The sequence below is a fragment of the Pyrgilauda ruficollis genome, unplaced genomic scaffold (genome assembly GCF_017590135.1).
Source record: "Pyrgilauda ruficollis isolate IOZ18807 unplaced genomic scaffold, ASM1759013v1 scaffold55, whole genome shotgun sequence".
NCBI lineage: Eukaryota > Metazoa > Chordata > Aves > Passeriformes > Passeridae > Pyrgilauda > Pyrgilauda ruficollis.
Window position 1 is genome coordinate 5,606,822 of NW_024527155.1, and position 11,517 is coordinate 5,618,338.

Consider the following 11,517-nt stretch of genomic DNA (forward strand, 5'->3'; position numbering starts at 1 on the left):
CTGGGAAAACTTTCTAGGGAAGCAGGACCTTATCCTTCACCCTAACCTTGACTTCTACTTTCAGAAAGACTGGGTTTTAATTTATGCACAAGACACTGAACCATTTCAGTGCAGGGCTCCTTGTGCCTGCAAAAGCAATTGCCACAGTCCTAGTGTGGACTGAGTGGGATTTTGATGGAGTTGTGCTCCTCCACCACAGAAGGAAACCTCAAGGCCAGCTCTTCCATCACAGAAGGAAATCTCAAGGCAGACACTTCAGACTGGTCTTTGATCATCCCCAGTATATGTAACCATAAAAAGATGAGCTAGCAGCATCAATTCCTAATTCACTGGGATGATGTTTCACAATACATCCTCATTGGTACCCAGAACATGGCAGGTTATGCCCAGGGCTGGGGGAGGAGCAAAATAAAGACAAGGACTGAGCTACTTCATGAAGCACCTATCAAAGTCCCAAGCACTTCTCTGAATTATTTAGGTACTTGCCAAAAATACCAGTGTTCTGCTTTCAAAAGAAAGATGTCATGATTTTTTTACACTGCCAAGTCTCTTAAATTTTGTATTTTTTGAGTGCAGGGATGCAAAAAGAGGAATAAAGACCAACTTACCCAGCACCTTGCATGCCCCACATCACCCATCTACCCCAGCATCAGGAAGCTCTGAGTTAAAAATTCAAACCCCAACTTTCTTCCAAATTCAGCCTCCTATAATCTTCTCTTTCTGGTCGAGCTTTGTAGTGACCCAAAACACCATTTTTCACTCTTGTGTTTTTCATGTACCACTGCTGCATGCTAATAAACACTTCTCCTGGGTGCTTCTCCTGGCCACTGCCTTCAAATAGAGGCTCTCAATTGATGTTAGCAGGAATTAGAACCAGCTGGAAATGACTTTTCAAAAGTCAAGCATCTCATTTAAAACAAAACAAAACAAAGCAAATATCCCCTGAAAAAAAAATTCCCACAGCTAAGGAGACTTGCATTTTGTTTTGCCTTCAGCACAAAGCATTTACCCTATTAGATTTTCCATGGGCTTTTCCCTTCAGATGATCCCACTGAAGAAGTATCTGATGAAGGTGACCCTGTTCTTCCAAAGGACGGATGCAACAGAGCATGGATCTGATAGACCTCAATATGGATGGCTTAATTAACACCAGATGTCCCTTTCATGGGAGGAATATTTGCTATGAAAAAAATCTCTGATGAGATGCTGGTGGTATTTCCTAGCAGCCAACACTTACCTCCGTGCTGTGTGTGTATCTCCAGCAGGCAGCTGGGATCAATCCACAAAAGGCCAGAGCAAAACAGAAAAATCCCTGAGGATAAAGAGGAAAAATACCAACAGTTACAGTCTGGGGAGAAAAATACCCATTTGCAAACACAATCAAGACATATTTAATATGCTTGTTTAAGCAAGTTTCATTAAAGTTTAAACATCACCTTCTTTTAATATCCCTCATAATATCAGTTACTTAAAAGAAATTAGATGGAAATAATGTTCTCCATCAGGAGCCCTCTAATTACACTGTGGCAAATTTAAGAGTTTGACCAAAAAACCAGGCAGCTTCCTGCAGAGCAGTTAATCTATTCTGCCCAGATTCCTCTTGGACAAAGAAAGGTATAAAACATTATATTTACAGTATGCTTCCCTTCTGCTGCAGGACTGTGCTCCATTATCATGGGATTCAATCCCCTGCATTTAAAACTTGGCTATTGGTTTCAAAGAGGGGAAAACCCACACAAATAGTCCATAAAGAAGGAAATAACTGGGACAGAGATAGAAATCAACCTGCTCTGGAAGAAGAGCTGGACTTACTCTGTGAGCAAGGTGGCAGCTGCACGGCCGAGCTGCTTTCCTTAGATCAGCACCATCGTAGTTAGACAACAGGATGACAGAAATATAATCAAGGCCAGAAACTGACCCTGAAGTGTCTAAACAATAACAGCAACGATGCAGGACATGGCTTGAATTTTGTCTTCTTCCTTAGGCTTGCAGAGCTGGAAGTTACATGCTTTGTGTTTTTATTTGAACAAATCTGGACCAAAAACCACACACCCTGATATAAAAAGCACTCGCCTGCTGTGACAGCTGGACCAAATGATCTTGTTCACATTTAAAAGAAAAAAAAAGGAAGGGAAAAGTGCCTGTAAAGCTTTTGAAGGCTAAATGGGCTCATCCAATATGAATCCACAGCTTAGTCTTGGAATGACAAAAGGTGATGAATAAGCATCGGTTGAAAATTAATGCCCTTACAAGTTTTTCCATTAAACTGTGCCTCTTTCAACACAACATTATGTGGGAAACTTACCCAGCTGACTGCATCTTATTTTGGTTTCTAATTTTTTCTATGACTGTTTTCATTGTATGATATAGTTGAAATAACTTGGAAAAGTTTAAATCTTTCACAAAATTTTACCAAATTCAAGCTTAAGAGAGGAAGAACATTGCTTCTACCAGTTCTTCACAAAAAAAAAAAAAAAAAAAAAATTGCTTAAAAGATATAGTTAAAAAAAAAAAAGGCTCCAAACTCATGCATAAGCAGCAAGAAAGGAAAATGTGTTACTTCAAATCCTGGAAATGAAAGTGAATGTGCCAGTAAAATCCTTGGCTGGCTCTTGTCCATCTGCTCTGTTTCTCTGCCCTGCCTGGGGACTTTGCTCCTGGAACAAGACTGCCACTGGTATTCACCACTTTTTTGGGGCTGCCTTGTTTCAGGCTCTGCCTCAGACACTGGGGAAAACCCTGGTACAGCTCTTACGAAAAATCTTAAATTATGCATGTCCAGTCTCTCCTTTCATTTATTTTTTTGGCAGCTGCCTGGCCATATAGCTGATGAGATCACTCCTTGCCTTGCTAGGAGCTAAAATGAGATTACCCAAGACCCTAAAGGAGATGAGAGGAAAAGTCTGATCAAACACTGACGTGACAAGGTGGTTACAAGTCATGAAGATATGGAAGAGTGTGCAGGGCAAGATATCTCAGACCAAAACCCAGCTGGAGTGCTGAAGTGGGGGGTTCAACCCTGCAGGTACAGCACAAACTGGAGGGAGGAGGTGAGGTTACACAGGCATGTCAGAATGTCCCTCAGTAGGACCAGACCCTGCATTTTGCAGTGCCTCCAACAACTTCCCCACCAAACAAATAGCATTTTCACCAAAATCAAGTTCAAAGACAAGAAAATTTTTTAAAAAAGAAAATTAGTCAGATGGAAAAACCAGCACTGATAGCAATTGTGACCACTCTTCCACATATCATTCCACTAAAGTTATAATTCAGGAGACCCACCATGAACCCGGAAAGTGTGAACAACAGGATGCCAGTGACAACCCAGATTCCTTCCCCTGTACTCTCCCTTCCTTCCCCACCAGCTCCAGCACTCACAGCATCTCTCTGGGGCCAGCACCCACAGCAGATAAAAATCCTCCTTCTCATCTTCCCTTCCTCAGCTCCACCCCACATCTCAGTCCTTCAGCATCAGCTCTCCCTTTATTTCTGTCTGGTTTCTCTGGGAACACTAAGATGCAGCCCCCTGGGAACCTCCCCCTCCATCCAGCTGGTGCACAGCAATTACATGGCTCCGAGAACATCTTATAAATGAATTATAGCCTGCTTTTTCCCTTCCCAGCCAAAAGGCTTTTGGAAGAGCAACTTTCCAATTACATTAGAAGACATTTGGAAGAAAAAAGAAAAAGGCAACGTGCAGTTAGCATACAAAATGTGGAAGGGTTGAGGCTGGTTCACCATCTCCCAGACCCTTGGAGCTCCTCAGAGCCAGCCACAGGCTCTTGCTCTTCCTTTGCAAGAGACAGCCACATCAGCCCTGTGGAGGGCTGTCACCAGGCACACATAAATTACTCTTTTATGAATGACCTTGCTTCCATCCTTGCTGCAAGGAACAATTTCTCTTTGACAGACTTGGCAGAATCCACAGGAACAGCACCCTGTCTGTTGGCTGGTGCTTCTTTTCATTCACCTTTCTGATGCTTCCCCTTTGGTGAAGGGGGCCTGCTTTGGATGAGGGAGGGATCCTTTAGCTCATACTGTGCTCTGTAGCTGTGTCCTGCCAAGCTCCCACACTTCCAGGGAAGGAGCAGACCTCTGCCCTGCTCTGCTCCAGCTGTGTTTTGGTGCTGCTGTGGTCATTGCAAAGGCCAACTCCCTGCCAGACTGCAGAGCCCAAGGGCAGGGGAAGGGGGGGCAAACTTCAGATGGCATCCATCAGGTTGTGTCCCTCTCTGCCTGACCTAGTTCATCTAAAAGCATGCAATGTTTTTGCCCTTCCACAGAGCAAACACGAGTCAGTGACATCAGTCCGAAAGAGGAATCTGTCCTTGGTACCGGCTCTGCCACTGGGACACAGATGCCTCACCCAGAAGTGCTGCACCATGAGAGAGAGCACCCAAGGCAGATTAAATTAGAAAGGAAGAGGCTGAAGTGTGCTGCAGTGGCATTAAGGGCCCTCTACACACTGGCCTACACCTGGGTATATAATAAAGCAAACAGCCTGTGCTGTGTGCTGCCCCTACTAGCTCATCAATCTTGATGAAAAACTGGGTTATATTGGGCATTCACTGAGGCTTTTTCCACTGCATTTTTTGGGAACATCTGCTCCATCCTGATCACAAATGTTCCCCTGTACTAGTCAGGTTTCAGACTGTAAAGTTCAGATGTGTGAATTTCAGCTATGTTGCTCCTTGTTTTTTTTCTTTTCTTTCTCTTTATCAGTCTGACCAGGTAACAATACATGGTGCTTTAAACCTCAATGATACCAGAGTCTTTCCTTTATGCAAACAGGAAAACTGCTGTTTTCCTTCCTTTTCCTTCCCTTCAATAGCAACACGGCCTCCAAGGGCTATAAAGCTGCAGGATATTTACATTCAGGATTGACTGCATGATGGTCCATGGATCACCAGAAAGCAGAGTTTGCCTGAGCGGGAGGACAATCAATAAGCCTGTTGCTATTCTCCCTGTTTAAGAGGAGCTTTAGGTGTAATACTGCTGGATTTTAGCACATAATTTTTTATCCTTAAGTTCTCAATTACTTTCTTGGAACCAGCTTCTTCACAAGCAGCACTGGATGCACAGTAGCATCTGTCTGGTCTCATGATGCTGCTAATGCAGCTAGAAGACAATCTCCTGAGACCTGTGTGCTTAAACCAGTTTGACCTGTCTTGGTTTCTAACCACTGTGCACCCATTACTATTATTAGAACACCACCAGCAAGGCCTGCAAAGACCAGAGACTCCTCCTCTGTAGGCACACAAACCTCCAGATAACCAGGCAGCATGACGATATATAATCCAAACAGACCAAAAAAAAAAAAAAAAAAAAAGCTCCTATAAACCCAATCTGGATCCTTGTCAGTTTTTCCTCAGGGTGGCTGGTTTACCAAGTGGCATTGTGGTGGACCAGCCACATCAATGCAGACATCCCCCGATACATGGCTCGGTTTCCTGAACAGCCACAGATGTCAGGCAAATAGTCTGGTGTCTTCCCTCTTTGATTAAAGAGTGAATTAAATGGTCTTCTAAATAAAATACACTCTATGCAGGGAGGAAAAGTCCTTTAAAATCAATAGCGGGGGAAGATGATTCTCTCTCTTGCAGAAGGAGGAAAAAAGCTCCAAGCAGCAGGGCCGATCACTGCTGTGAGCTACAGCACAGCAGGGATCAGGGCTGGACAACACACCGACCAGTTTTGGAGCCCCACAGGGCCAAACCCCACTGCTGCATGCGATTACACCTCACTGCAGCCGTCAGGGCTGGCTCTCCCTACTGTCGCTTCTTGCTGGCAGATCAATGATTAAATGAGTGCCTTTGGAGTGGGAACTGGGGGCAACACAAGCAGCGAGCCGGCCCTTGGTGGGCGATACGGCTGGGAGGGGAGAGGCAATTTATAACAGGCGAAGTCCCCACTGTGTGACTCAAGACGCCGATGAGCTCCTTCAACGGCTTGGAGCCGAGAATGCCCTTGCTACTGGCCAGCTCTGGAGCGCCTCCCAGGGTTCCCGTTAATTCCTGAGGGCCGGGGACGTGCCACCAGGCCGCAGGGCTCACGGAGGCCGCTCCCGTTCCGCGGCATGCCCGGGGCGGGCGGGCAGCGGGAGCGGGCAGGCGGCGGCGGGCCCGCGGCCCCTCCCGCGGCGGAGCGCGGCGCTGGAGCGGCCCCGCGCGGCTGCTCGCTCGCCTCCTGCCCCACGGCTCGGCACGGAGGCGGCGGAAACCGAGCTTAAAGACAGCCAAGGGGCATCCCGTTATCCCTGCTGAGAGCAGCGTGGCATGAAGCCTCGTCGCCACAGCTGCGGGGAAGGCACCTCGTACCTTTCCTTTGCTCCCCGCGAGGCAGCGATACCGTGACTGCCCTACAAACGTGCAATCAGGGGCCAGAATGCAGACGGCCACATCCCCCAGAGGAGCAAAACTGGGAAGCTAAAGACAAGCCAACAGGGTGCACTAGGAGCCACAAAAATAAATAGCCATTTTGAGGGTTCTGCCAACCATAGGTTACTTTGGCAGGCAAAGCTTGGCTGTGATATCCCAAACCAACCAGGCTGTGTGAGATGATGGGCGGCTAGAGGAAAGGGTCACCCATGTTGAAGTGGGAAGGGAGAGCAGCACCTTGTGGCCCTTGGACAATGCTCTTTGGACAGAGCTCTGGAGTTCACTCAGTATGTGCTGGCACTCTTTTTAACAGCCTGTTCTATGGAGTGGCATGCTCCAAACCATACCAGGGAGTAAGGCAACAAATAAACATTATAGAGAAGTTTGACTGTATCTTCAGGCAGCCATAACATTCTCCACTGATCTGTACATACCCATCTGTTGGTTTAGATGTGGTAATTGCAGGCACACATTAAAGACACTTCAGCAAAAGAGAGGGGAGTTACACATTCTGCTTAATTCATGGGAACTGAGGCCCCTTTGGGCATCTCAAACAGAGAAAGGAAGATGGTGTATTGAGAAGGTGAAAACATTAATTTCAGTGGCTGCTTTGCAATGAATTTTCAGGTGTCAGCTTCGCATTTCTGCCATCAGTATCATTTCCCCCAATTACACAGATTAGATAAATCTCTTTAAAGTTAGTGTATGACAGCAATGCAATTATTTTATATTAAGCAGGATTTCATGCTCAACAACCTACCTGTTAACTCCTGCCCTTCATATGGGAAAACACACAGTGAGCAGCATTTTACCACTCATCCCTCCAGCTCCAAGGCTGGAAGCTGCTCTGTGCAGGCTAAGCCCCACATGCAGGCTCTGTTTTGAAATGGAGCTTATCTCACAGTGCAGTTTACTACTGTCAACATGTTCCAGGCCCAAACAGGCTGATGGAGAGCAGAAAGGGGGGATTTCAACTCTTATGCTGCTTCTCCACCCTCTACTTGCAGGCTGATGTTCAGGGTCCTGCCCAAATCCCCCATGCCTGCTGTCATGCTTTGTATGAATGTTTGGGTGAGGTGGGAAAAAGAGGGGCTAATTTTGCTGTCACAATTCAGGGGAAACATGTGAGACTCAAAATCACACTGCTAAGGTTTCCTCACAACAAACCACATGTTGACCTGATGAGGAGAAAAAAAATACCATGGGAATTGTCATCACCATAGTTGCTTGGCAGATAAACACCCTCCCTCTGAAAACTGCATACACAGGACCTTGGCAAAAGAAACTAAGCACAGAATGATGCAATCCTCAGCCCTAAGAGCTCTGCAAGGTGATGCTTTTTCAAAAATGTCCCCTTGCAGCACAAGGTGGAGCAACAGGACCTCCTTCCCCAGGCATGCATTCTCCCAGGGATAAGGCAGCGCAGACCCCAGCACTGCACATTAAGGGGGCCAGCCCCAGGTGACAGAAAGCCCCTCCCAGGCAGTCCCTGCAGGTATGGATACGCACCATGGCAGTGAGGCACTGCGATTCCCGCACCGTGGCGGCAGAGCTCAGCAGGGCTGCCAGGATCAGGGTCATGCTCAGGCAGATCCCGAAGTAGAAAGCTGGAAGACAGACATGGGAGTTGTGGTCAGATGCCAGAGGCCTAGTCTGATGCTTGACCCAGAGAGGGGCCAAAAAGTGCATTTTGGGGAGCTGGCCCCAAATGACCAGGTTGCAAAACTGAAATTTTTCTGTAATTCATTCAATACCGCCGTCTGTGTGTGCTTTGCTCTGTATGTCTGGTAAGGCTGTAAGCCTCTGAGTGGTTCTCACAGCTCCAGCAGAGTGAAGCAGCTTAAAACGGTGTTGGTCCACCCAACAGACCAGAAGCTTCCAACTACTTCAGCATTCTGATAAGGATCCCCCCAAGTGGGGGGTGCTGGTGTGCAGCAGCTGTCCCACAGCCTCTATCAGGACTCCGGGCACTGTTAATCTGGTGCAACACTCACCCTCTGGTTTCCTCCTGGCTCAGGCAGGATCTCACAGCCAGTACCCTGGAGTGGGGCTCAGGGACCACAGCGCTGCAAAGGGCTTTGCTAGCCTAACCACACAGAGGTAATGCCTGTAAACAAGGCAAGTGGAAGCATTGCTGGCGATGGGTGGCTGGGATGGGAGAGCCTGCAAGGCTGCAGTCAGTGGCAATATGTATGTGTAGGAACAGGGAAGGAGTATACCTTAGCCTTGGACCAACACAGTTTTTACACCTGCCTTGTTAAACTGAAATCAAGAACTGGATCTTGAGAGGGTATGAGCACGTTTAAGACCAGAGTGCAGCTCGGGAGAAGCAGCAGATGCAAGTGCAGCAGTGGTGAGCAGGGTATTGTAGTATCTGGGCTATCTTTGCTCTAGCCTTGTACCTGAGACTCAGTTTATACTTCTCCCTTGTGAAAGCGAAAATACCGCACATTTCCTTAGAAAAGCTTGAGGTGCTGCTGCCGCCATGCATTTCTCCTCCCAGCCTCAATTTTCTATGTTCTGCTTCAACTCCTGTAGTTCCTCTCCTTGTTCTTCCAGTCTCCTGCCAGCCCTAGTGCACTTTTAGTGACTGAGGAGCTCCTCCTGATCTCTTACCACAGCACAGGGTCAGAGAATAGAGGAACAGGTGCAAACACAGAAGCACCTCAACACCCCATGCACACACAGCATCCTTTGGTTACAGGCATGCAGGTCTGATATGGGGAAAGAAAGTGCCTGTGGGACTGTGTTAGTCCTAATGCATCCTCCAAAACCCACCTCCTTCCTCTTGAGATACCCCTGAATTTTCTTCTATAGCTTTAAGGAATTTTGCAGCACTGGGTATCACCAAAGGTCTCACTGTGATGTGACCACAACATACCTGTGTGGTGGATGACCTTGTAGGTGTTGCTGTCCAGGGAGACATTGCTAATGAGGGTGAAACGGAGCCCATAGTGGGTGACTGTGCTCAGCGTGGCAATGGAGAGCCCCAGCAGCTGGAAAAGAAGGGTTTCAGGAAGGGATTTACAAGGCAACAGCTCTTGCTGGGTGCACACAAAGGTTTGAGGTGTATCTGGATACTCCTGAGCCCCATGCAAATGCAGACAGCCTCATCATCCAGAGACCACCACATGTACCCCAAAATGCACATAAAAGGACAAACCCCAGACACTTAAAAATACTAAAGCTGTTTTTCTCTCTTGCATAATGAGTGCATGTAACATTGTGCAGCCCACAATCTCTTGGCCAGTGCCTATGGATTAAATTCCCATCATATGAAGAAAACTGAGAGGATTGATGTTCTTGCAGCACACCTGTGCAGTGCCACACTACTCTGCAGACTGTGCATGTGTGGCTGTGAGGGCTGCCAGCTACAAGAGGGGTTTTGAGCAGGGGTCAAGTTCTCTGCTCTGCTCTTTGCAATGCCAGTCTCACTGCCTGCTGTTGGCTCTGTTTCCTATGGCAGAGCACAGAGATCTGAGTCCTGTACTACTCTAAGTTGTCTGTGGTGGTTTCTGTCTCTGCAAGGTATTGTCTGTTTCTGTCCCAGCCCTGAGAGCACCTGTATGCCTAAGGCATGCGGTAACTACTTGCATGTCCATACCTCTCCAGGTGATGGAGAGGGAACATTTCTGATGGCACCTGGCTCTATAGGTGGGCTCCTTTCAGCATGACTGGTGGCAGAGCTGGGACAAAGGCACCAGCAGCAAAATGAACTCCAAATCTAGTGCAATGAGCCCGGAAAACACAAAATGTAAGGCTACTCCTAGCTCTGAAGATAAGGCTTCATCATTTTGTGCCTTTACAATACAGAAACATGAGGGAGCTATACCTGTGTCAAATGTGACAATGTGATCTCAACATAATCCTCACTGCGTGACATTTTCTAATAGCTTTTGCTGGAGGCTTACAGTTTCAGAGACTAAATCCATTCAAAACGTAGCATTTTGTCTAGCCTAATTTGTGGCACCTTCTGATCATTCAGACTGTGCATTACTGCGTATCTTGACCCACACCCTGCAAAATATTAAGTGCAACACCAGTTAGCTCAGATTTCTGAGAAACACCAGTCTAAAATCCTCCCAACAGCGAGAGTGTGATTCTAACCATTCAGAGCAGCTGTGCCTTAATGTCTCCTCTAAACATGCTTAGTACCAATCCTCCTTTCATTTCCTCCAAGTGGCATTTTCTGTTATTTGGAAGAGAGAACCACCCTACAGCCACTGTAGTCTTGGAATGTTGAAATTTGGAAAAACTACAAACTTCATTTGTGGCCCAAAGTAAGGTATTACCTTTTAATAACCCTTAACAAGTCACCAATCCTCTTTGAACTAAATACAGATTATTGTTATTACTGCTATTATTATTATTTTTTTATGCTGGCAAGTTTTGATGAAGTGAAAAGGCAACAAGAACACACAAGTAAAAGTATCCATAAGACGTGTTCTCCAGGTTCTACCATTTCCCATCAGCTCTAACAGCAGATGTCCAGAAACTCCCCTTGAATTTGCTTCAAAAGCTGATAAAGAGTCCCTGGAATTGCTTTCGCTTTGCAGTGCTGATCCACATGTCTCTCACACACTTCCACCAAAGACTTGTGGTTTCATATCCTCACTGATCCCACCTGCAGTCGACCACCCTCCCAGCAGCAAGCATGACTGCTGCAGGTCCATCCTCTCTCTTTTACTCCAAAGAGACAGGATCAAATATCTTTTTTGCTCCCGCCCATTCTGCCAGCAGCGACCTTTTCTTTCTCCTTGGAGGAAGCTGCTGAGTTGTGAAAGAGCTGCAGTGGTGTGACAGCCTTGAGAAACCAGAAGTCTATCAGAGGAGGGGGGGATGCTGGTGGCCAGCGATAACCGCCCATGGTGCAATGATAACTCAGGCAGTTGGCTGTGCTTGCCCTCCACCCGCCAAAAACAGAACGTGGGAAAACCATCCCCTCAGAGTGGGGATGGGAAAGGCAACAGCTCACCTCGGTTCTGCAGAGATCCCCCCAAACCTGCCTGCTCACCATGACACAGAGGCTGGTCACCAGCAGCTGGCACTTGGTGGTCCTCATCCCACACCTCAGTTCCATGGCAGCTTGTCCCCAGAGAGAGCTGGCGGTTGGTCCCTCCAGCTCTTGATAAAGCCTGGG

General features: G+C 47.2%; 1 protein-coding gene across 1 annotated transcript in view; it reads right to left on the reverse strand.

The window, feature by feature from the left end:
* TSPAN32 (tetraspanin 32) overlaps positions 1-11,517 on the reverse strand; it is a 29,067-nt gene extending 17,550 nt beyond the window's left edge. The window contains exons 1-4 of the mRNA XM_041481302.1: positions 11,392-11,517; positions 9,259-9,373; positions 7,887-7,984; positions 1,238-1,312 (exon numbers count right to left, since the gene is read on the reverse strand). Coding sequence (XP_041337236.1) covers positions 1,238-1,312; positions 7,887-7,984; positions 9,259-9,373; positions 11,392-11,457 — 354 coding nt within the window. The 5' untranslated portion in view covers positions 11,458-11,517. The remainder of the gene's footprint in view (positions 1-1,237; positions 1,313-7,886; positions 7,985-9,258; positions 9,374-11,391) is intronic.